Source organism: Sinocyclocheilus grahami, unplaced genomic scaffold (assembly GCF_001515645.1).
Source record: "Sinocyclocheilus grahami isolate Dianchi unplaced genomic scaffold, SAMN03320097.WGS_v1.1 scaffold1181.1, whole genome shotgun sequence".
Taxonomy (NCBI): domain Eukaryota; kingdom Metazoa; phylum Chordata; class Actinopteri; order Cypriniformes; family Cyprinidae; genus Sinocyclocheilus; species Sinocyclocheilus grahami.
In genome coordinates, this window is record NW_015506360.1 from 103,342 (window position 1) to 129,293 (window position 25,952).

Here is a 25,952-nt window from a genome sequence, read left to right on the forward strand (position 1 = left end):
ATATATATATATATATATATATATATATATATATATATATATATATACATAAAAAAACAGTCATAAGGGTCCATTTTTTAAAATTGAGATTTATACATCACCTGGAAGCTGGATAAATAAGCTTTCCATTGATGTATGGTTTGTTATGATATGATAAATCACACAGAATGGAGTGTATTGAAAATCAGAAATAGCACAAAGTCTCCTGTAAGGGGTAGATTTAGGGGTAGGTTTGGTGTAGGGCAATAGAATATACGGTCTGTACAGTATAAAAACCATTACGCATATGGGATGTTCCCACTTTTCACAAAAACAAACCTGTGTGTGTGTGTGTGTGTGTGTAAAATCCCCCATGTTCTTAGATTCTTCGGATAAATGTGTTTTGTGTAGAATCTCCTTTAATGATGCATGAGAAATCTCTGGTACTAGTAGTGTTGCGTATACTGACATGTGTCTTGTCTCAGATGCTGGGCCTGCGTTGCATTTTTGCTTTGAGGAGTCAGTGGAGGTCATAAACTCTTTGTACGGATCCTTCTTGCTTTCATCATACTGAACAAAACCTTTAAACAGAGTCAGAGCCAGGAAGGAGTAGAAGAACATCACAAACACGATGTAGTAGTAGGCGTTGTCGTAGGCGAGATCCGTGGAGGTCGGGGCTGTAGTGTTCGTGTTATCTTGGAATCCTGATGGTTCGTCTCAATTTCCTTCAGAATGGCCTGTCGGCACCTGGCCAGCAGGGCGAGAAGCAATGTGTGGTTCATTGTAGCGCCACCTAGGGGCATGTTGATACTAATACTGAGATCAGATTCAAGGTTTCAGTCTCTCAAGAGGAAACAGATGCTGTAACTTCACCAAATTTCATCTGTTTGTCAAAAAGACGATTCCTTCACCTTGAGCTGTGAAAAAAACAAGAGCATACAGAGTTCAGAGCATATGCTTTTTGTCCATGAACATCACTGATATTTTCACAAAGACTTGTTGATACTGATGTAAAGGGCAGATATGGAGCTGCTGGAGCGGTATGGGATAGATTATCCGTGCCGTTCAGAAGTTGTTCTCTGATGGAGGCCTTTATTCCAGAATGTCAATGTATGACTGAAGTTCTTTTTTTTCAGTAATAAGCTTTAAAAAGGCTTCTGATTTCTTTTGTCACTCAACTTAACTATAACGTTCAAACGTTGAAGCTTCAGTCCTGGACACGCTGAGTCACCCAATTATCAAATACAGCTCGTTTTGCTCCTTATACTTCATGTCAGTGAGACTTCAACAGAAGTTCATCCAGTGCATGGTGAGTTGGACTTGCTCTGATGATTATGGGTTTCTGTCTTTTTCTTGAACAACATGCAGTCTGACCAAATAAAGAGAGAGAGAGAAATGATAGCAAGCGAGATGCTTTTGGAAAGGAATGCTGTCTGGCATGCAGTTGTTCTTACTTTACTTTTACTTTTAGTCATTTAGCAGACGCTTTTATCCAAAGCGACTTACAAATAACGGTTCTCTCACGGCCATGATAAACACTCTTTATCATTTATGCCCTGCACCGCCACTGAACACCACTGCTGCTCAGCATACAGGATCCTTAATGCTCTACTAAGGCTGACAACAGCAGTCTAGGTGAAATATAAATTATTTTAATGTTTAATATCACTTTTTAAATTTACACACATTGCCTATACACCTTTCAATAAAATATATTTCTTACACTGTTTTGTAAGAAATATAATAATGCAAAAGTTAAAAAAAAAATCCAACAAAGTACCGGTAGTAACAATCTAACAAAATTAGCATTCCTGTAGATCAAACGTGAGCGTGGTGTTAGCAATGAGGTCATGAGTTTGAATCCCAGGAAATGCATGAAATGATTTAAAGACTTTAAATAAAATGCACCTTGAATGCAATGTAAATAGCTTGAGATAAAGCATCTGCATAAAACCATAACACAAAGCAATGTGTAAACTTTTTTCTGGTTGTGTTTAAAATCAGTCATAAAGTGGAATCCCAACACAATGCCAAAGTGCGTACTGTATCACATTTGATACACAAATTTCTAAAGCTTCCAAATGATTAACATGATCAAAATTTTGCAGAAAAACCTGTTGTACGCAATCTACTACATGCCTTCTCTCAAGTTTATAAAATGCCTTTTAGTTTAAAAAACAACCTCCTTCAGGTCTTGGTTCACATGTGTTTTTACTGTGAAATATTTTCGTTTTATAAAGTAAACATAATAACTTTTATATCGTTAGCAATATTTCAAGATTACCAATAACTGTACTGAAGCAACTTAGCTTTACTTGATTATGCATTTTTTTATTTGGTTAAAATTTAAGCATCAAATATGATCCATCAGGCTTTTGAGGAATGTTTATTAGTTAATCTCTCAATCATCATTGTATTGCACTGTTGAATGTTTTGCCCCCTACAATAAAAACAAGTGTGTGTTTGTTTGTGTGTGTGTGTGTGTGTGTGTGTGTGTGTGTGTGTGTGTGATATACTCTTATAAAGATCTCACTGATTTACATTGCAGGTTATTGGAATTTCATCAGCCCTTCTTGGTCAAATAAATATAAGCAACTGCACAAAATTACAGATTTTTGCTCAGTTTGGGCCTCTGAATATATTCTCAATATATCACACTAATTGAGCCATAAAAACCTGATGTATCAAATAGGATAAAAATGCAAACCTGAAAGAAAAAAAAAACATTTTTCAAACCTTCCTATCTGAAGGTTCAATAAAGTGTTCCATTTCAAAAAATGTAGTTTTCTGTAAAGACTGACTTACTATTATTTTGTAAGTCAGTCTTTACAGGGTTAAAAATAAATACTGACATTTGTTATTATTATCATGAACAATAATTCACAGCACAAAGCACTTTGTGGTTGGCATAAAGTACGTTTATCATCACTGCAAGTGAACTCATATTTAATGTAATCTGTGTTATTTTTACTTTGTGTATTTCAAGGGATTGGAGCATGAGGACGTAACACAAGCAATCCGTGTTGGCATCTGTCTGATTTTGTTTGTAGTCTCTTCCAAGTAACAGATACATTTACACCATAGAGTTTGATTGGATGTGTTTTCTTCTCCCTTTAGTTACTAAGCCTATTTATTCACTAAACAATTGCATGGTTAGTTGAATTTTCTTGTATTTAGCTTTGTCTTTTTCCCCGTTGTCTGTGACCCATAAGAACGGACCTGCGACCCATTTTGTGTCATGATCCACCAATTCAGAATGACTTCTGTAGATATCTGAGTGATAATTAGTTCTGGACTGAGCTGTTCAAAAGTTGAACTTTTGAATGATTTGCTCTCCCATGTTTGCGCATCTCCCATGTCATCTGTTACTGCGAGAAACAGTCTCGTGTCTTTCATGTTTTTCTCCCTGTTGGTTTTTTTTTTTTCAGTTTCTCTCCTCTTTCAGCCGTCTGTCTCAGAATGACGTGGGGGAGTGGGGAGTAACTCCTGCCCTGTCAGCTATGCTGTGATTGTCTACTGATTTCAAAGAGTGCAAGGGGTCAGAGGTTAAGTTGTCTCCAGTATATGTTATTGTGTCTGACACTAGGCTCCATTCTGGAAAAGCGAGCAAAAGAGAGGGACATTTCCATAGACATCCAGATTTTGGGGATGTGAAAAGCAAATGTAAAGACATAAAGGTGTGCTACATTAAATTTAATGCCCAAAAGATGGTTTAAACCAGCAAACCCCAGGGGAACTTTAAGCAGGCTCCAGGGGGTACATGGAAAGATTTTAACTGCTTCAACAAAGATATATATATAACAAAAATTATTACATTAAAATAAAAATATATGGGCAAAATATATAAATATATAAGAAACACATTTGGGGCATTTTAAAATGTACTATATTTCACTATACTAAACATGAACCTATACTTGTCAAAAATATACACTCAATTGCACACATTAATACACAAGAAAAAGACCAGCTGAAGACACCTGATGCATTTATGAGAGAGCAAGAAAGAACTGAGAAAAATGACTTTGTTCTCGTTCTCTGTTGTGTTTGGATCGTTTATAGCACTCTGCTTTAGTCATTAACCCTGTTAAGAGCTCCCTGGAGAGAAGGACTTTGTCATGAAAGAGAGTTTTTATGAAACTGAATATATTTCTAAATGAATAAAAGTGCTCTGTGAAGCTAAAGGCTGAATAAATCTGATAGCTATTGTGAACCGTCATGCTAATTTTCCTAAAACAGCATTTCATACATGGTTTATTATTTTATACAGGTGCAGAATGATTTTGAAAATGTTAAACATGATCCAGAAAAATAATGCAATTTATTGGTTCATTCCCACAAGCAAATGTAGAAGGATTATTAAAAAGGAAAGAGGAAAGAGAAAGCAACAAAGACGGGAAATATAAAGACTGATGAAAGAATCCATTGTTTTTTTTAAAGGTAAAAAAAAATCACTAAACAATAACCTTGAAAGCAATTTATTCATTTTTTCTCATAAATAGTAAATAGTGCTGCATTTTACACATTATCCATCAACAATTAGATGCAGTCGAGAACCCAAAAAAACATGAAAGTATAAAAACAACAAGCTAAAAAATAGGACATGAGCATTGTGTTACAGAGACAGAACAAAGAACTTCATCCGTAAAAATAAAGGTGACATCCATCCACATTATGAAATGCTTCATCATCTGGCATCTTTTCTTTGCATGAAAAACAATTTAAGTTTAAGGACAGATGATTTTCGTGAGCAAGTGAGAACAGATGAGTGTTTTTGAGGTATTGAGTGTGTATTGCACTTTCCTTGGGTTTGTTTGTGGCCTGTGTCTCTCTGAATGTTCAGAATAGCATACTACCATACCACTAATGTTTCAGTATGCACTGTGCAAAACTAAATAGACGACCTTCTACACAATATTATATCCCACAATGCAATGCATTCGACTTGACTTTCCTATTCCACTGTAACCAATAAACTAAGTATTTTATTTCTGGTTTCTTGACACGTCATCTGCCAAATCAAAGATGTTTTTACACTAAATTAGATTTTAAAAAATGCAACAGCATTTACAAGGTAGCATACTACAATTTGAAATTCATTGCATTATTTTAGTATATGTGACCCTGGACCACAAAACCAGTCTTAAGTCGCTTGGGTATATTTTTAGCAATAACCAAAGAAACATTGTATGGGTCAAAATGATCGATTTTTCTTTTATGCCAAAATGCATTAGGATATTAAGTAAAGATCATCTTCCATGAAGATATTTTGTAAATTTCCTACCGTAAATATATCAAAAAATTATTTTTGATTAGAATTATGCATTGCTAAGAACTTCATTTGGACAATTTTCTCAAAATTTTGATTTTTTTTTTTTTGCACCGTCAGATTCCAGATTTTCAAATAGTTGTATCTCTGCCAAATATTGTCCTATCCTAACAAACCATACATCAATGGAAATCTTATTTATTCAGCTTTCAGATGCTGTATAGATCTCAATTTCGAGAAATTGACCCGTATGACTGGTTTTGTGGTCCACAGTCACATAAACTGTAGTATACAGTATGCATTAAGCAGTACAATAGTATTCCATTCTGAACATCACTTCTGTCTCATAATAAGGTATTTTGTGTTCAGATGACTGGTAATAAAGGGGTCTGTGTTACATAGTTTATCCGCACTACCGAGGGTCACACTCCATCGTTTAAGCCGGAGAAGTGCCATCGGACACTTGAGTGCATTCCATTTAGGTCAGCCTCTTTCTCTGTATGAAGAGGACCTGAGAGCGTTGTGCCGAATGTGAGCATGTTCTTGTCTATTTATACATTTATTTATGAATGAGAAATAAGGAAAGTTGGCACATCTGTCTTTTCCGAGCCCTTCTTTCCTAAATATATCAACAAAATGTGTCTCAACCAACGAGTCACCATCAAGTTGTGTCACAAACCAGCCACTAAAGTGCGTCCATCAGTGGACAGCTGATATCAGAGTATGGCGCCACACTCTTCCCTGCCATTCCATGCTGTTTATAAGCACAGTCTTTGAGTTGTTTATTTGTCCTTTCCCTTTGTCCTCCTCGTGTCCCATGGCTTGTCACTCTTCAGGAAAGAAGTGGTAAGTGTCATCAGAACGTGTGATGCCTGCTCCAGAATGGGATGGATATATGGAGAGGCTGTTTCGTCCAGGTCTAAATTGTCTAAAACCCGTCTTCAGTCCTGGTCCTAAACCCAACCCAACCCCACCCACAATAGCCCCCTCGTAAAAACAACTCAGTTGCACTTTGGACCCACAGGCATTAGAGAGGACCGCCGTCACCGCTGGCCTCTCCTCTCAGTGCTCCTCGAGTGGGAGTTTGAGGAAGGATGGTCATTTTGGTCAAACATTCAAGAGGTGAAGGAGAGCTCAAGTGCAAGAGTTTACGGTCATCCATAGATCTCTTCATCTCCTTCCTGTCTGTCTTCATTCAGTCAATGCTGGGTTTCAGATAATGAAAGGCACCTGAAAGACATTCATTTAAGGTCAGGGCTATTATCTTTAGCTAAAAATAAAACAACTTGTGAAACAACATTTGCATTAGTAGAAATTAAATAAATATTAACAGAAATAAAATAAAACTTACTTAATTTCAGTTAGGTGCCAAGACAACTTTTCTCATTTTCGTTTAGTTTAAGTACTAAAATAACTACAACTGAATAAACTCAAATTAATAAAAAAAAACTGTCTGGACATATTTAAAAACAAAACCTAATAAAAATGACAAAAACGCAACAAAATTACTAAAACTTTAAAATTCAAAGGCAATCAGAAAATAAACAGTAAAATAATAGTATATCAATGTTACTAAAATAATGCTTAAAGTAATATATGGCTACAAATTTTTAGGAATAAATAAAACGCATATTTAAATGTATACGATTGCATAGAAATTAATACATTTCAATTTCAGACTTTATTTATAGGACATTTCTACACTGTTAGATTACTTTGTTACTGTGGAGAAATTTAGCATGAGTAAAATTAAAAAAATAAAATAAATAAATTAAATTAAAAATTAAATTAAATTAAATTACAATGTTTAGTAATTGATAGCAATAATTGTTTAGGGGAAATAATAAAAATTTTACAGTATTGCTTGTTGCAGAACTATATATATTTAGCAGATTTAGCATTTTAATATTTTTTTGTTTGTTTAATTTTTATATAAAATAATTTATACATAAAAATATATTTAAATATATATATATATATATACAAAATTACATTTATTACATTATATTAAGGTCTTGGAGGTCTACTGATGCCTCCTGGTGGGCTCCTAGTGGCAACCACTGACATAAGTATATTACTATATCGACATAGCCTTTGCCAAGAGAAAGAAAAATAAATCAAAATATGCAAACGCAAAAGATCCAACAAAACACAGTACATAATTGAGCGAGCCAGTGCGTGCTAATTCCACTAAAAAGACAGACAGAGGGAGAAAGTAAGAGAGATTGAGAGAGGGGGAATGAAAAGAGAGCTGTCCTATATTCAGTTCTGTATGGATCAGAGTCAATGATCAACAGCAACTACAGATCTGACCCGTATGAAACACATGTTTCTAATATCTGCCCGCCATGGGCCATTCTACTCCTATACGAGACCCCCACTAACTCCTCCACGGACCCCCAGCTCTGTGCTTACAGGGTGCGGACCCCAGCAAATTAATGATATCAAGATGCAGTCCTGGACTGGGCACTCGACATGCAGGCCTGGTGTGCAAGTCCTCTGCTCCTCTCATTTCACTGCGTGTTTGAGTGGATCATGAACGATATCTTTGTTACCCAGAGCTCATTACATGGCTGGCTGACGGATGTCTGGAGCTGATGAGATATAGCTCATCTCACAGGGTCGTGAAAGGGCATGGGTTAAGCATCATAAACCACGGCAGTGTTTACCTGTGTGGCGGCCCAGCGGGTTACAGCGAACTAATGTAAACTCATGATTACATCTCAGATTAAAAGACGAATACTTCACTGAAAATAATCTCAGCTGACGTTCAGATGATCGTGTTTCTCTACAGAATCAATGCAATTTTTTCAAAAGTTTCCTGGCTGAACTGTAGCGGTTAGCACGGTTATGTCGAGCTGTGGTGATGCAGTTCATCAAAATCATATGGCATGCATCAATAAAAGTGTCAAAAAGTGTAAAAGATAAAAATATAATTAAACGAAAAAGGGATGGATGTGACTAGTAGTAAAAGTAAGATTAAACAAGAGCTAATGCACTTTTGAACTGTTGTTTAAAATGTCTTGTGTGGGAGCGCAAACAAAACATATTCATTAGAATGAATTGCTCTTTAGTAAAGAGATTAATTAAAGTCATCATGAAATGGAAATGCACTTATCTATTTTCTAAATGCATTTTATTGATCTAATTGTGAAGGATTCATCCATACATATATATTTTTTTGACCTTGTAATTTTTAATCACAATGTCATAACTCGACCTTACAGTAAAATTACAGACTTCTCTCTGGTTACTTATGCAGGACTTCTCAAATTTTGTATGCATAAATCAAAACGCCCCTTTCTTACAATTGACTGCATTCAGATTTACCTTCATCCAATCAAAAACTGATGAACTGAACTACATTTTTCTTTTCGATTAATCCGCAAATTAAAATATAAAACCACTTATTTTATTTCAGCTAGTTTGCAAAGGCAACATTTCTTATTTACATTTTTTTTACTTGATGTACTAAAATAACTGAATTAATAAAGATTCATTAATAAAGAATTCAAAAATGAATAAGTGCGACATATGCTGTGAGAAGATAAATATCAGTTGCAGAGAAAGTACTGCACATTAAATATGTAGGTGGGTTTGCTTACATTTTCTTTAGGGGCAAATTTGTCCTCAGACACGAGCTAAATCTGACAAAAACCTCCCTGTGGGGACATCTGGAGAGGTCCTCAATTGGACTAACAATATTTTATTTTTTTGAAAAATAAAAAATCTCTGTTACAGTGATGCACTTACTATTGAAATGAAGGATGCCAGTCTTAAATCTGAAATTACTGCTTCAATAGTATAGCCACAAAACATAACCAATGTGTATTAACATGATTTTAGCATGGAAAAAATGCTTAATAGCCGTTTCTGCCCAAGGATATATTCAGTTGTATCAACACCTAAAACTCTAAAATGACTATAAAAATGAATTAAAATGAAATAACACACAAAAACTAAATAGAAAAGGTAATGTAAGTGTTTTTATAAAATTATACACAATTTATATAATTTTGTATGTATAATGTGTTTACAATTATACACATTATACATCGTTTTAAGAATTTAAACATTTTTGCTTTTAAATCCACAAATCGGTCCCCATTCACTTCAATTGTAAGCATCTTTATTTTATAAGGTTTATGCTTTTTAAAATCATCAAATGAACTTTGCATATTTAGAAAAATACAGAGGTTTACTTATGAAATGTTAACATTCTGTCATTATTTACTCATCCTCATTTCTATTACAATGCCATGCCTAAAACTGTAAAATGACTATAAAATTGAATGAAAATGAAATAATGCACAAGTTCTAATAGAAAAGTTAATGCGAATGCTTTTATAATTTCAACATTTCTGCTTTTAAAGCCTCCAAAAATTGTCCACATTCACTTCTATCCATAAACTGAAAATTAGTTTTTGTGCTATAAAATGAACTTAATTTGTATTGAACCTGGAATATTCCTTTAATATAAAACGATAGGCAAGGTAATGTAAGTGTTTTTATAAAATTATACACAATTTATATAATTTTGTATGTATAATGTGTTTACAATTATACACATTATACATCGTTTTAAGAATTTAAACATTTTTGCTTTTAAATCCACAAATCGGTCCCCATTCACTTCAATTGTAAGCATCTTTATTTTATAAGGTTTATGCTTTTTAAAATCATCAAATGAACTTTGCATATTTAGAAAAATACAGAGGTTTACTTATGAAATGTTAACATGCTGTCATTATTTACTCATCCTCATTTCTATTACAATGCCATGCCTAAAACTGTAAAATGACTATAAAATTGAATGAAAATGGAATAATGCACAAGTTCTAATAGAAAAGTTAATGCGAATGCTTTTATAATTTCAACATTTCTGATTTTAAAGCCTCCAAAAATTGTCCACATTCTCTTCTATCCATAAACTGAAAATTAGTTTTTGTGCTATAAAATGAACTTAATTTGTATTGAACCTGGAATATTCCTTTAATATAAAACGATAGGTCACAATGCAGTAAAAACACAGACACCAAGGAAGGGGTTACACTCTATAACTTCACACAAACACACACTCACGTACACACAAAAACTGACATTTCAAACAAAAATTTTTTTAACATTTACAACAAAAAGTTGTTTTTGAGAATGTCTAAATATATCTCCAAGTCCACAACTTAATAAAAATAAATATGTATGTCTAAAAACAACTAAAGCCTTTTTATACAGCTATATAGGAATCTAGTGGCTAAACCATGGAATTGCAGATGTTTTTCTTTTTTTTTTATTCCCACCAGATGACACTAATCTGCCTTCAAAAATTGGATTTTAAAGGCAATGGGCCTCATTCTTGAAACACGAGCAGAATTAATGTTTGTGTAAATAGTTCGTAAAGCTGTTCTGACATAAATTTTCGGATTTATGAAAGTGTTCGTATTTTCAAAATGTTAGTTGGTACCAAAGAAATTTACACCTGCTCCCTGCCATGTGTAAATGGTGCGTAAAATGTTCTGTGTTCTTTTTGGCAAACTGATGACACTGAATTTTGATGCACTGCCATCATAATATTGTACAAGTTTTTTTGTAGCTGAGAGTTGATAAACTGTTTAGCTTTGGGTAAAATGCAGCGCTTGTCACTGGCACTTTTTACCCAGCCGTCCAATCAGTGGACAAGAGGCGGGACAAATACTACACCGACCAATCATCCTACTTGTACAACACCTGAACAACAATAGAGAAGTTAACATTGCTGGTTACTGCATTTTTATATTTAGTAATATTCTTCAAAATGTACTTCCGTGGATATTTCACATCATAGCAAATAAAATCGACAGCTGGAAAAATGCTGCGCCACCAGCTGGTCATTTTAAGAAGGGCGCCTGACATTTTTCAGCTAGCTAAAAACACTTTGAATATTTATTGTTAGGCATATGGCCTATTAGTCTTTTTGCATTTATGCAATATACTGGAGCCAAACCTGAGAAAGTAGACCAGAATATTCCACTGCGTTCCTGGACACGCAAAGGTCCGTTTTACATGCAAATTACTCAGAATTTACTCCTATATTTACAAATGTTTCCTGAATGAGGCCCATTGTCTCTATTCTAACATGAAATACTGCCATAATGGAAAAGTTGTGTAAAAATGTTATTATTTTCTATGGGTAAAAAATGTATAATTATTGCGTAAATATTAATTAGTATCATAAAATACAAAATAAACAACAAAAAATATTGAACAAAAATATATTACATTGATTTTACTGAAAAAAAGTTACATTTCAGTTGTTCGGCCACTTCTGACCACAACCAACACAAGTGTGACCCCCAATTAAACAATAAAATAATTCTCTCCATGGATTTGGTATTTATCAAAGTTTTATGGCATTTCCATTTAATACCATCACTGTACTATCATATTTTTGTAATTAATAGATAAAAATAAAATATGTAATTATAAATAATCACAGTTTCATTCGCTAATAAATTACAAACCAATCTGCAGGGACAAGCCTCCTCAGCACAACCTGAATCCCAAGCTTATTTCAACATACATTAAACCACAGATAAATACAGAATTCAAACAATTAGCCAACAAAGTGACTCATTTGCATAAATTACACAGTGCATTATGGAGGGTAAATTCTCCCATTCCAATCAATTAAGAGTCCGGAGCATCCCATAATTAGAATCCCAGACGCTAAGAGTTCCAGCATCGTCATGACGACGAGAATCCCTGCCCTTCAATAACAACTCAACCGCACTAGCTGACCCTGTGCCAGGTTACAAACACACACACTAATGGCAATAACAGACCGAGTGTGAGTGTGTGTGTGTGTGCGTGCGTGCGTGTGTGTGTGTGTGTGTGAAAGCTACCTGACCTCTAAGTCAGTCCTGACGCAGGAATGCTGCCGTACTGACTAGGAATTGGTTCTGATTACAAACCCTGCTGCTGGGGGCACTGCAATTAGACACACTTCAATTAATACGTCATGTTAAATAACTTTGTGCAGTTCAATTACTGTACACAAGGCGATGGTCCAAAGGATTCTTTATTTCATATGGTTTATGGTTTTTGCATATTTAGAAAATAAAGAGCTTTTGGTAACACTCTAACATTAACAATGTGCAATAGATGTGTTACAGTATGTATTATTTTTTGTTATTGTTAGTTAATATACAAATACAACTGTTCATTGTTAGTTCATGTTTGCTTAGGTCCATTAAATAATCATAATTTTTATTTAACTTTTATTTTGATAATGTAATAGTAAATGTTGAAATTAACAATAACTAAGATTAATAAATGCTTTAGAAGTATTTTCATTGTTAGTTCATGTTAACTAATGTTATAGCGTTCCAAACCTGTATGCTATTTCTTTTTTCACTAAACAAAAAAGGTATTTTTAAAGAATTGTCACAATAACATTTCATAGTGAACAAGGGCTTTCAAGCCTCAAAAACGTAGCATAAAAGTGGTCTTCTGGAGTCATGCATGTATAGATTTACACGAGGAGCATACCCAGATTTAAGTTGTATGGACTATTATGATACCTTTGAGGTGTTTTTCGGAGACTGACAACCATGGAAACAATGAACTACTGTTTTATCACAATGTTGTACAAGTTTGAAACAACATGAGGATAATGAGTAAATAATGACAGAATTTTCTTTTTTTTTTGGGGTGCACTGTCCCTTTAACAAAAACGTTATTGTACCATAACATATCTGATCAATTGGGGATGTGTTTAGACTGCAGTGTTGTCCATCTTACTGGTAATCTAATCTTACTGGCTTTCATTGCTTTTTTGTGTGTTTTGAGAAAGAACCTCATTCTCAAAACCATCTTCTGTCTTATAGCCCCAGGGGAGTTTTCTATCTCAGTCATTCTATTTTTCCTCTGCTTCCATTTCATTCTCTCTCTGTCCATCTCTTTCATTCCATTTATCTGTATCACGCAGCACTCCGAGGGGTTTGAGTTTGAGGACAGCACCCAGAATGTCGCTCATGTCTAACTACCGGATGCTTTGAGGCAGTTAGAAGCTCATTTTCTGGTTGTTAGCACGTTGTGCGCAGCAGGCGAGCCGACAGATAACAGCTGATGAGTGTGTAATCACAAATAATTGTCTTTCACTTCTCGTTTCCATCATCATCATCATCCTTTTAGCCCTCTTCACACCTCCATTCTCACATTGCCAATCTGCTTGTCGGTGTAAAAACAGAGACATTCTCCAAGCGTGTATACACTACTGTTCAAAAGTTTGGGGTCAGTAAGATTTCTTTTTTAAATAAATAAATCAGTACTTTTATTCAGCAAGAATGCATTAAATTGATCAAAAGTGCAAGTAAAGGCATTAATAACATACTCAAATAAATGCTACTTTCTGTTCATCGAAAAATATTGAAATAAAAAAAACACATGGTTTACAAAAAACTAGAGTAATGGCTACTAAAAAATTCAGCTTTGCATCACAGGAATAAATTACATCTCAAATTATATTAACATAGAAAACAGTTATTTTAAATTCTAATAATATTTCAAAATTTTTCCCAATATTTTTGATCAAATAATTGCAGCCTTGTTGAGCATTAAAAACGTAAAAAAAATTGCCAACCCCAAACCTTACCTGCACTATCCTGCAAGATGATCAATGATATCTTTAATTAGAAACAAAACCTAATTTATAATCACAAGAATTATAATTGGTTAGCAAAAATCACACAGTTTAAATTAGACTTATTATTCTACTTTAGCTTTTCAGAACCTCATGTATAAAGATTTGTAAGATTTCTATGCACCACAAACTGTTATAATTTGGTTTTACACAACCATTTTCTACCCTTTCTAAGACTGGAATCAAAAAAGCTTTTCTTGTGACTATAACTTCAAGATTTCCTTGTATGACCCTGTATGATTGCCTAACCTCTTTGCATGTAACAATGTCCCAACCATAACACAGATCATTAGGTGGAAACATCTGGCAACCCGTCAATTTATACAGCCGTATACTGTATGCTCAAACTGTATGTGATGTTAGATGATACTGACCTGTGATGGGAGGCCGTTGCTGATGGTGGCGTTCACTGGGTTTACGTGGCCCGGCGCAGCCACATAGCCATCCGAGTAACCAGAGAAGCCATGACGTCCAGAGGAGAGGCAGTAGGCCGAACTCCCATCCTGGGCCCCCGGTCCGCTGCCAAGCCCAGTCTGATGCACTGAGGTGGGGGGGAGAGGCTGGGGCCTGTGCACAGTGCTGGGCTGCTCCGATACTGCTGAGAGAAAGAGAAAGAGAAAGAGAAAGAGAAAGAGAAAGAGAAAGAGAAAGAGAAAGAGAAAGAGAAAGAGAAAGAGAAAGAGAAAGAGAAAGAGAAAGAGAAAGAGAAAGAGAAAGAGAAAGAGAAAGAGAAAGAGAAAGAGAAAGAGAAAGAGAAAGAGAAAGAGAAAGAGAAAGAGTCTTCAGTGTCACATGATCCTTCAGAAATCATTCTTAATATTTTGGTGGAAACCATGATATGTTTTTTTTACAAGATTCTTTGATGAATATAAAGTTCAAAAGAACAGCATTTTTTTTATTCTTTAAATTTTTTAATTTTGAACAATCATTTTTGAATTATTCGAACCCCAAACTTTTGCACAGTGACGTATTATTCTGCTTTACAGTTCTCACCTTGTGAGATAGATGAGGGAGGGTAAGGGCTGTCCGCCAGCTGATAGGGCTGAAGACTCGACATCGCAGAGGGTGGGAAACCACCAGGTATCAGGTGATTAAACGCCATGAGCTGATTGGCTCCTGCCTGCTTCCTCCAACGAGCTCTTCTATTACTGAACCAAACCTGCAGTACAAACAATATACTTAAATTTAACACTCATACACTCGGAAGAACTGTTTACTCACATGAACACATCAACAGACTGTTTTTATACACAAGGTGGTGCCCAATTTAAAACATGACACATTTCAGCATGGACTTCATATAACACCCCCCTTTATTGGGGAATCAGATTTGGGACTTTTATTATTCCTATAAGAATGTGCTTGTGTGTGTGATGTATCCGAGTGTACACAGGCGCTCTTTGTGTGTTCAGTAGCCAAAAGCTTGTTTGGTCTGATTGCGATCGAAACATCTGTGCTCATTAAAAAGCAATGACATCATGTCATGGGTTCTAGTTTAAATGGATTAGAAGGACCTAATAATAGTTTATTAAAAGATTCTGTTTTGGGGTTTTTCTCTGACAGAATACTAGAGTGAAAACAAGAGGTCAGACGTGGCACAAAGAAGCCTGTGTTTATGCGGGTGTGTCATGTGACTTCGGGGCAAGGGGTGCAGAGCTAAATGCTGGTAAATTTAGTAAACCACATTTACGTTTTTTTTTGTTTGTTTGTTTTTTAGACTTACGAGAAAGTGTGTGTAGAGTGATCATTTCCACAAAGATACAGTGGATAGAAGTGGATATGGTCACATGATTAACACAGATTTTACAGGAAGTTAAAGAGTTGGATATCAAAGGTTTGGGTGTTAATGTACCTGTACTCGTGCCTCGGTGAGTTTAGCTCTCTGAGCGAGCTCTTCTCTGGTGTAAATATCAGGGTAATGGGTGCGTTCGAAAGCTCTCTCCAGCTCCTCCAGCTGCTCGGCCGTGAACGTGGTTCGACTGCGCCGCTGTTTCCTCTTTAATGGCAAACCCGGTTCTGAGTCCACATCTGAGCCCTCGTCTGAGTGGCTTGCTATAAAGTAAACATTAAAATGAGATTATTATTAAATAAAGAATAAATCCAGAACTCTGTTTTCAGTATTGAGAGATTTTCATTTGTTTCAGCAAAGCACAAACTTTAAATGAATAGATCATGACTTGATCAAAGCTATTGTATGGCTTTAGAAGAGTTGGAATAGTGCACAAGTCATACAGACGTTTTATGATACTTTTATGGTGCTTGTTTTTGACAGTCTCCGTCCTCAATGACATTCATTGTATTAAAAAAAAATCTTCAAAAATTCACTATTTGTATTCCATGAACTGAAGAAAGTGGCCAATTTAAAAATGAAATACAAATACAAAAGCAAATTAAATTCATAAAACAAATTAAATTTAAAAAAATTAATAAATAAATAAAACTAAAGCAAATTCATTCATAAGACAACTTACATTTTTAAAATAAATAAATAATACTAAAGCAAATTAAATAAATTCATAAAACTAGGTGAAGTGATGTGACATTATATGTAAAATCTTTTTTCCTTTTGTTCCTCTTTCACAAACAGAAAGTCATTTGGACTTCCCAACTAATATGCAGGTGTATTTCTCCTGCAGAGAAAGAGTGCAAGCAAGAGAAAGAGTGAAGAAGAAAGAGAGATTTTGAGATTTAATTAAAAGTGAAGAGTCATGCAAAGCAAACCCTACATTCTCATCTCCACCCTGGAGTCACACAGGAAATGCTGCCGCCCGGTGCCAGCGTGCATCTCTCCGAGCATCTCACGAGAGTTGGAAAGGAAAGAGAGAGACCACATGAATTGTCCTTTGATATTCTACATATATCTCATCTAATATGGTTTTACAGTTGATATGTAAAATCTTTTTTCCTTTTGTTCCTCTTTCACAAACAGAAAGTCATTTGGACTTCCCAACTAATATGCAGGTGTATTTCTCCTGTAGAGAAAGAGTGCAAGCAAGAGAAAGAGTGAAGAAGAAAGAGAGATTTTGAGATTTAATTAAAAGTGAAGAGTCATGCAAAGCAAACCCTTCATTCTCATCTCCACCCTGGAGTCACACAGGAAATGCTGCCGCCCGGTGCCAGCGTGCATCTCTCTGAGCATCTCACGAGAGTTGGAAAGGAAAGAGAGAGACAGGAAGGGAGGGTGACTGTTCTTTTACCATTCTCTAACCCTACAGAAAATCTCTTTTCATGCTATTTTCCCCAAAAGTCTGGACTATTTCAGTAGACAGCACCTAGAATGAACAGCCAGTTATTGAGGATATGGCATCCATCATTTTCTTCATAAAGAAAGCCCTCAGAGAACTGACTTGCAAATTAAAATAAGCACATAAAAACATGTTATTCTCCCAAAACTAACATCCAGAAATCAAACCATCAAACCAAGTCCTGTAAGAAAAAGAGAAGGCAAGAGAGTTTCCAAATCGATTATGATTTGGGTAAGTAAAACATCTCACTTTTCATTTTTTTCTTCTCATAATTCCCTTGAGTTTATATCATTACCGCTGCAACAATGTCAAATAAAATAAAATAAAAAAAACTAAATACAATAAAAATAAAAATAAATAAGTAAATAAAATACAAATAAAAAAAGAAAACAAGTAAATAAGCCAGAGCTTCTATCATTATCACTGCAAAAAATTCAAATGATACAAATAAAATAAAAGTAAATAAAATAAAAAGTATTTAAAAAACAGTTAAATGCTTCAAATAAAATAAAAAGTAAATAAGTTGTAAATAAAGTAAATAAATTAAAATAAATAAGTCAGCCTTTCCATAAATTTCTTGAGTTTCTACCACTGCAAAAAAAAGTCAAATAATACAAATAAAATAAAATATTAAAACAAATAATATAAAAATAATTTAAATAATATAAAAAAGTAAATACAATAAAAAAAATTGTAAATAAATAAAAAAAGCCATCATGTATTGGCTGCAAAAAAAAAAGCCAAACAATACAAAAAAAAGTAAATAAATAAAATTAAAAAATAAGATAAAATTAAATAAAAAGGTGTAAATAGGTAAGTCAGTCTTTCCCATAACTGCTTGGAGTTTCTATCATTGCTGCAAAAAAAGTCAAACGCTACAGACTGTAATCTGTAAATGACACTGTTGCATTTGGCTCTTTCTCTCTCGCGCGCTACCTCTCTCTCTCTCTCACTCCATCTCTTTTGGGGAGTTATTTGGCAGTCTTTTGTTGGCCTGTTTAGTGAGAATGGTGACTGAGCTCTTTGGAGTCTGATTTCCACGCTCCATCTGTAGGTTCCATGAGCTCGGTCCGGGCAGCATTGAGGCCCCTGTCACCTGCCTGGCAGGGGGCGGGGGGGAGGTGGGCACAATGAGGGCTGGACGCAGGGCAATGGGGGCTCCGCAGGGGAACAGCGGGGGGCCGCCCCCGAACCCTTCCTCCTCCACGGCCAGGGGGTTACAGAGGTGGAGGTGGTGGGGGGGTGACGGGGAAAGAGCGATACGGAGAGAGTTAGGGGAAAAAAGAAGAAGAAGAGGGGGCCGATCGCTCAATGGCACCTGGGGGACTAGTTTAGTGACTAGTGAGGAGTGTGTGGGAATAGCGATTCTAGTTTAAGATGATTGTCAGTCCCGGTCTCGTCCATCATGTCCATTTACAGCATTGACGTACGCTAAGCAGGCACTTCTCTCTCAAATTTAACATTTCAGGATTTTCCTGGGATTTTTAACTTCACTGACATAGGATTTCAACAAACAGCATCAAATCGGACTTGAGACTCATTAAACATCATAAACTAGATTCATCCTGAGAATCAGATCAGACAAAAATTGCTCCCATATTTCCCATAAAAAACAGGATTTTAATATTTCTTAAAATTTCAAAGCATTAAAAAACTGAAAAAGCATGTAATTTCATCTGAAGAACCAAAAGCTTGAAATCTCCCATAGGGAGAGCAGTAAATGTCAATAAATATACAGTATATATTTTTAAATAGGGTTGGGTACCGAAACCCGGTACCAATATGGCACTGGTACCTATGTAACCGGTATGTACTAGAACTGAATCAGAACGCAGATTTCTGTGCCTCATTTCGGTGCCATGCCTGAGCGATCGATTGAAATATTTGTCCTCTGGTTCCCCCTGAAATGGATGTAAGAAGCATCATCACTGGCACCGCACGTGAAAAATTATTTCCCGACTGAGAAAATGCATGTGAACTCAAGTCAGAAAGCTCTAATAACAAATCTAACAAATCTTTGTAGTAACGAGTGTCCATGTTGTTTTCACATTCCAACTTAAAAGCACAACTCGGGAAATGAGCATCCGAGGAGTGTGTGTATGCAGCAATTACACTTGCTCTGATGACAGCGGGTAGCCTTCCGTTAACTAAGCTAAACATGCTTAAATTGCAATGCCTAAAGCTAAACTTCCCGTGTATTGACATTTCTAAACTTGTTGTCCAACAAAAGAGAACATTATAACCTTTTTACTCCACAACACCAGTCAAATGCTTCCTTTTGTGATCTGATGTGGCTTCTTGTCACAGAATGAGGCACAAAATATGTTCCATAGGCTACTTTAAAAAGAATACATTGATTAGCAATGGATTATAAATATACTTAATAATTATGAAAATACCAGAGATAGCTTGAATAACACAGATAAACTATATTGTCGCAGTCGAGTGTTTATTGTCTTTGTTTTATCATTCAAAATGTTTATATGTTCTGTTTACTCAGTTACAGCTATAATAGTGATGTCTTTGTCCATATTAGGGATTTCCTGGAGGGTCATGAGTTCAGCTACTTCTGTGACTGGATATGTGGATTTTCTGTGCGAGTGTGCCCTCTGGCGTTCAGTATGAATGAAACAGACATCATGTGTTTATAGTACTAATGGCCAATCCATCATTTTTGGGGGAATGTGTCTTTCTTTATTTTTTTAATAAGTATCGGTTCAGGCACCGGAACCGTTTTAAAAGTATCGATTTGGCACCGGTATCGAAAAAACCCCAAACGATACCCAACCCTATTTTTAATGTGGAAATGTGTGAAAACACTTTTTAAATGGTTTTAAATGTCACTGAGAAAGTTTGAATTTTGCATGAAAACTTGCACAGAAAAAAATGTATAGAATCTTCCAAATAATCAAAAGCCTAAAGTCTTGCACAGGGAAATAAATAAATGTCAAAAAAATCTAGTCTGGAATTGTGTGAAAACACTATTTCAATTATGTTTTAACTTCTCGAATCAATCAGGGGTTTTCAATAAAAAAAAGTTCTTATGAGCTGAAAACATCCCATGCTGTTAAACAGCAAGACCGACAGACTCTCTAAAAGATTCCGAGAGTTGCTGTCCATCAGAATTTCAGCAGGACAGGAACCTCATACTGTGGTTACTTCCCACAGCATACCTGTTCCAATACACCACCAACCGCTAAACCTATCTGTCTTCTCTCCCTCACGCTCATCTACTCTGCATCTCTTTGACTTTTGACAGAGGTTTTGTCTTTCATCAGCAGAATTGTAATTAAAAGGGACAATTGAAAATCTAGCTACAGGGAATGATATGATGCACCAAGAAAAGGAGAAAGAGAAAAAGACTGAGGAAGCAAGATGGGTAACGTGGACCACATCATCTGCATAACGCTAACAGTAAAGATATTATCCAACAGAATTACATTTTACAACAAGTATGAAACAACAAATATAAGCACTATGAGTGAAAACATTTGCTCTGACAAAATCAATTCTGAAATGTCATTTTAAAAAAGCATAATAAAACCTGAAATTACACGCTAAAAAATGCTGGGTTGTTTCAACCCAACTTTGGGTCAAACATGGACTAACCCAACTTTTGGGTTAAAAATGTAATTACAAATTTTAACCCAATAGTTGGGTTAGTCCATATTTGACCCTAAGTTGGGTTGAAACAACCCATCTTTTTTTTTTTCAACCCTTAAACAACCCAGTGTACTGTCATGATTTGGTTTGAATTTTCTGGTATGATTCATAATTACTTTAAAAAAAAAAAGAAAAGTGTAACTGGAGAGACGATCTGGATATGATGGAATTCTACAACTGCAAATAGGTCTAAAATTATATTTTGTATATAATTGAACACGTAATACATTGGGTTTTATTGTATTAACTAAAATAAATGATTTTTGTTATTAATTCAAATCAAAACAAATTTCTTTAAACAATGCATTGAACTTCTTTTGTCAGATTGATGCAAATCAAAGCATTTTCACACCTCAAATACACTGAAAAAGCAAAATGGTGGTAAAACAATTTTCACTCAGAAAATCCAAGCAAATTTCACAAATAATTACAAAGAAACAGCAAGCAACACATTGAATTAAATTTGAAATTTTGAAGTAGAAAGACTGAAATAGTATTTCTTATATACTTGTAAAGCCTACTCCAATCATTTTTGTTTTATTTACAACTTCGAAAAATAATTTAAGCACTGTGCTTTTACTTTAATGTGAAAGAGAAATTTTTTTGTGTCTTTAAATATAAGAACATTGTAAAATGACCTGCTCAACTTCACAATACTTACAGCCAAAATTCATTATTAATTTCTAACCACAGGAAGAGTCACCAGTAGGCCTTTTGTTATTTCGTGAGCGTTAATTCATGATACCAGCGCATGGTGCCTCTCGCTCACACATCAGATTTATATTCCTCTCACACACAGGACAAACCCCACAAACCTGCAGCCTGCCAGCTACACACACAGTATTTATCAGTGCGCTCGAGAAAGGAGAGAGAGAGAGATGAGCGCTCTGCTGAAAGAAGTCCGTAGCATTTGGATGGACGTTAAAGGGTTTGTGGTGAATTCCAGGCATAATCACAGAGTAATAAGAGAAGGCTGAAAAACAGAAGCCAAAATGACGCAAAGCAAATGCAGCTTTGTGCAAAACTCAAGAGAGTTTGTTGATTTTAAAATGATGGATTTGAAAACCCAAAGGAAAGCTATTGCTCAAAGGTTGCTAATTTCATATAGCTTAAGAGACTTGATTGAGTTCTCAGTAACGTTTCTTTTAAAGGGATACTCCACCCAAATATGAACATTCTGACATCATTTACTCACCGTCGTGTCATTTCAAACTTTCTTTCTTTTGCGGAACGCACAATAAGACATTTTGAAGAACGCTGGGAACCAAACAACATTGGAGCCCATTGACTTGCATTGTATGGACAAAATCTTCTTCTGCGTTCCACAGAAGAAAGTCATACAGGTTTGAAACAACCTGAGGGTGAGTAAATGATGACAGCGTTTCTGTTTTTGGGTGAACTATCACTTTAAGGATCAACTTTGTATGAGATGCTTCTCCTAAGATTTCTAACAACAGAAGAAAATCTGTTGATTATTGACACAGACGGACAACATAGAGAAATAAAATTAATCAGATTAGATTTGATGAGAAACATTTGCATTCATGCTGAATTTTTTTTGCCTGGTATTTTGTCAAATCTGAGCACAGCCAAAGACATTTTGAGGTCTCTTCTGCAACATGTGAGATTACTGGAGTGTTTTTCCTCTGAGAACCTGGAAACTCCATGTGCTGAAGCAATTGAGATTTTAAAGAGAACCTTTGTGATTTTTCTTCAGGAAAGTCAGGTTGGTAACTCTAATGCAACACACACTTTGACAGGCAAAAACAAAGAGAGCAGCTAAAGTGAAAGTAAACACAGGAACGTTGGAGCGAGAGCACCAGAGTCCACAGACGACCATCTGGGCAGTTTATAGCTCCTGGTAGGGGAGAGTCTTCTCCTCCTCAGGGGCTGTTAAATGGTTGGGTAATTGAGCTCGTGACATGTGTTCCCCAAACAAAACAAAAGAGAGAAGAGACAAATGAAGCATTTATTTGCTGCGTGGAGGAGTGCTGGCCCTTTCAGCCTGCGCCCCAGCCAGCCACTGGTGAGTGAATTAAGGAGTATATAGAATCCCAGCAGATGTAGGGAGAAGAATGGTTAACGGAACGATCACGACTCCATCTGGGGTTGGCATTTTGTTAAGAGGGAGGAGCAGGGAGTCACTCAACGTGCTAAAGAGCCACGACCCCAGCAGCTGCCCCGAGAGAAAACGAGCGAGAGAGAAAGAGAGAGAGAAAGAGGAGAAGAACGACTTCGAAAGATCATTTTTAACCTTGCAGGTGGACTAACATGCGACTTGGACACACTTTTGGACAGTATCATCCTTGAGATACTTTCTGGATGTTAACTATACATGACTAACCAACTGCTAAATGTGACTAAACTGTTACCATGGTACTGAAATATAGTACTATGGTATCAGGGGAAGAGCTTTCTTTTTGTGTGTTGCCTGTGTGGGTGCAAATAGGTTAGATGCACAAAGTTATAAAACTTGTATGAAAATGCCAATGAAATTGCTCATACCTTATTTACTTTTTATATCACTATATAAGTCAATATATCAATATGCACTACCGTTCAAAAGTTCGGAGTCAGTATGTTTTTAATAATGTTAAAAGAAAACTCTTATGCTCTAAAAAGCTGCATTTATTTGATTAAAAATACAGTTTAAAAAATCTGAAATATTATTCAAATTTAAAATAACTGTTTTCTATTTTAACATAATTTATAATGTAATTTATTCCTGTGATGCAAAGCTGAATTTTCAGCATCATTGCACCAGTCTTCAGTGTCACATGATACTTCAGAATCATTCTAATATTTGCTGATCAAGAAACATCAGTTGAAATCAGTTGTGCTGCTTAATATTTTTGTGGATTCTTTGATGAATAGAAAATTCAGCATTTATTTGAAACCGAAATGTTGTAACATTACAAATGCCTTCACTGTACAATTTACTGTGTCCTTGCTGAATGAAAGTCTTAATTTCGTTCAAAAAAAATCTTACTGAATCAAAACAGTAGTGTAATAAATAAATATATTAAATATATAATCAAATTGAATGATTCAATGATTTTGTTCAAAATTCAAAAAGAGGCCATTGAGTTCACAACTGTTGTATTAAAAAGAAATACGTTAAGATCAATTATTGGAGGCCGACACGAGGACCATAAAGAAAGGATGCTGAGGCATTATGGGTTCCCTGCATGCTTTGCTCATTATAATGTCTGAACAGTACAGAGGTGCCTGTTGCAGCATGGAATCGCTCCTAACAACGGGACAAAGCCAAAACGCAGCACCCATGCAGCGATCACACCGCGGGAACACACACCACATGCTCCTAAATATATGAGTGCTCATTACACTGACATCATATTATACTAATGTTCTTGACTCATGCTTTCCTACCAAACATGCGCATGCTAATCTGACAAAATACAAATCCACGATCCACAAGTTGGTCAAAATGTAGACCTTACTCCTTATCATACATAACACATTATCTTTAAAAGTTACTTCTACCCCTAAAGTAATAACAATATAATATTGAGAAAGATATAAAAAATATATATAATATTTAATATTAAAAATAAAATTAAAACATTTTACAATTTTCCTTCTCGTATAAATTTATCTTGTTTTAGGGATTTTTAAATGTAATTTGCTTTTGTTTTTTTAATGACAAATATACTGATTAGGAAGTGGAAGTTTTACATAGTTTTTAAATAATATATTATATTTTTCTGTGGTAAAAGAACAGCACTAAGTAACACAAAATGTGCTAAATAGCGCATCTAAGCATATAAAACACCTGAAACTTATAATGCAACCACTTAAAATCAGTTCTCCTTTGTCTTTAGTTTCAAAGCATTTATTGACCATCATAGAGAGTCTGTTACCTGTCACACTGAACAAACACATTATCTTAAACCGCACTTCCAACAGAGAGGGAGTTTACACAGCCACTGACCCAGGACTCTCCCTTGACCCTGCCCAGCCACATTTACCTTCTCTGGGGTACGAATAAGGGTCTGACAGCCCCATGCAAAGCCATGCATCCCTGACTCAGATACATTCGGATTAGGAACCTAGAAACCACACTAAGTGGGTAAAACATCTTGCGTTCAAAACAGAAGCCAATATGCACCAAAAAGGAGTTTTACACCCTAATGCCAAAAGAAACCTATTTTAAATTTTAAATCTATTTACTGATGGAATTCACATCAATTCAAGATTTTAAAACAACCAAAATACCATTGAGTCAACTTAACTTAATTATTGATATGAATACAGTTCTTTGTTGAACCTAAAGCACTTCTACGAAACATTAAAGAACCTTAAGTTTTAAAGTTCAAAGGCTATGCTGAAGCATTAATGGTGAATCATGAAACATGAGGTTCACAAACCTTCACAACTAAGCATGTAATGGATAAGAGGCACTTAGTAAAGCATATTTCAGTTGTAGTATTGTAAAACGATAGCGTTTCCTTGCTAATTTTACTCATTAAATGTAAACAGGTGAAGACAACAGTTGAAACGCGTTTGAAGTCCCAGTTGATGCCAACAAAAAGTCTCCAAAACCAAATGAAACAAATCTGAAACAAATCAGAAATTGCACTTTGTGTTGGAAATTATGATTTCTGCTCGTCTAAGTTACATGTAGTAGAGAAAGCGAGCTAACAATGGTCTACTGTACACTGTTAAAAAATTTACGGTAAAAAACTGGCAGCTGTGGTTGCCGGAATTTTACCGTAAAAAATACGGTAGCAACATTTTAGGTTTTACCGTTTTAACTTAAATTTACAGTTAAATACCGTAATTTCATTAACTGAAATAATGTTAATATACCAACCTATTGAAGTACTGAAATCTGTTTTGTACCTTTGTAATACACTGATAACCACCAAAAGCAGGTGGTGATGAGAAAGTCACATGATGAGCCAAAGCCCATCACAAGCAGCTTTTAAATAATAACATATATAGAAGGTGCACAGTGTCATTAAACACCATCATGGTAACACACATGAAACTGAAATAATGCAATAAACATTAATTTAACAACATTAGGTGTAACATACAATCCTAATATACAAAACTGATAAGAAAAAACTAAGAAGAAACATAGTTATTTCAACAA

The 25,952-nt window shown here is 35.2% G+C and overlaps 1 protein-coding gene across 1 annotated transcript in view; it reads right to left on the bottom strand.

Moving 5' to 3' along the window:
• Positions 1-599: 599 nt before the first annotated feature.
• Positions 600-25,952, bottom strand: part of pax3a (paired box 3a) — a 35,509-nt gene continuing 10,156 nt past the window's right edge. The window contains exons 5-10 of the mRNA XM_016253413.1: positions 15,778-15,977; positions 14,919-15,084; positions 14,300-14,523; positions 13,878-13,887; positions 891-896; positions 600-772 (exon numbers count right to left, since the gene is read on the bottom strand). Of these exons, the coding sequence (XP_016108899.1) occupies positions 600-772; positions 891-896; positions 13,878-13,887; positions 14,300-14,523; positions 14,919-15,084; positions 15,778-15,977 (779 nt within the window). The remainder of the gene's footprint in view (positions 773-890; positions 897-13,877; positions 13,888-14,299; positions 14,524-14,918; positions 15,085-15,777; positions 15,978-25,952) is intronic.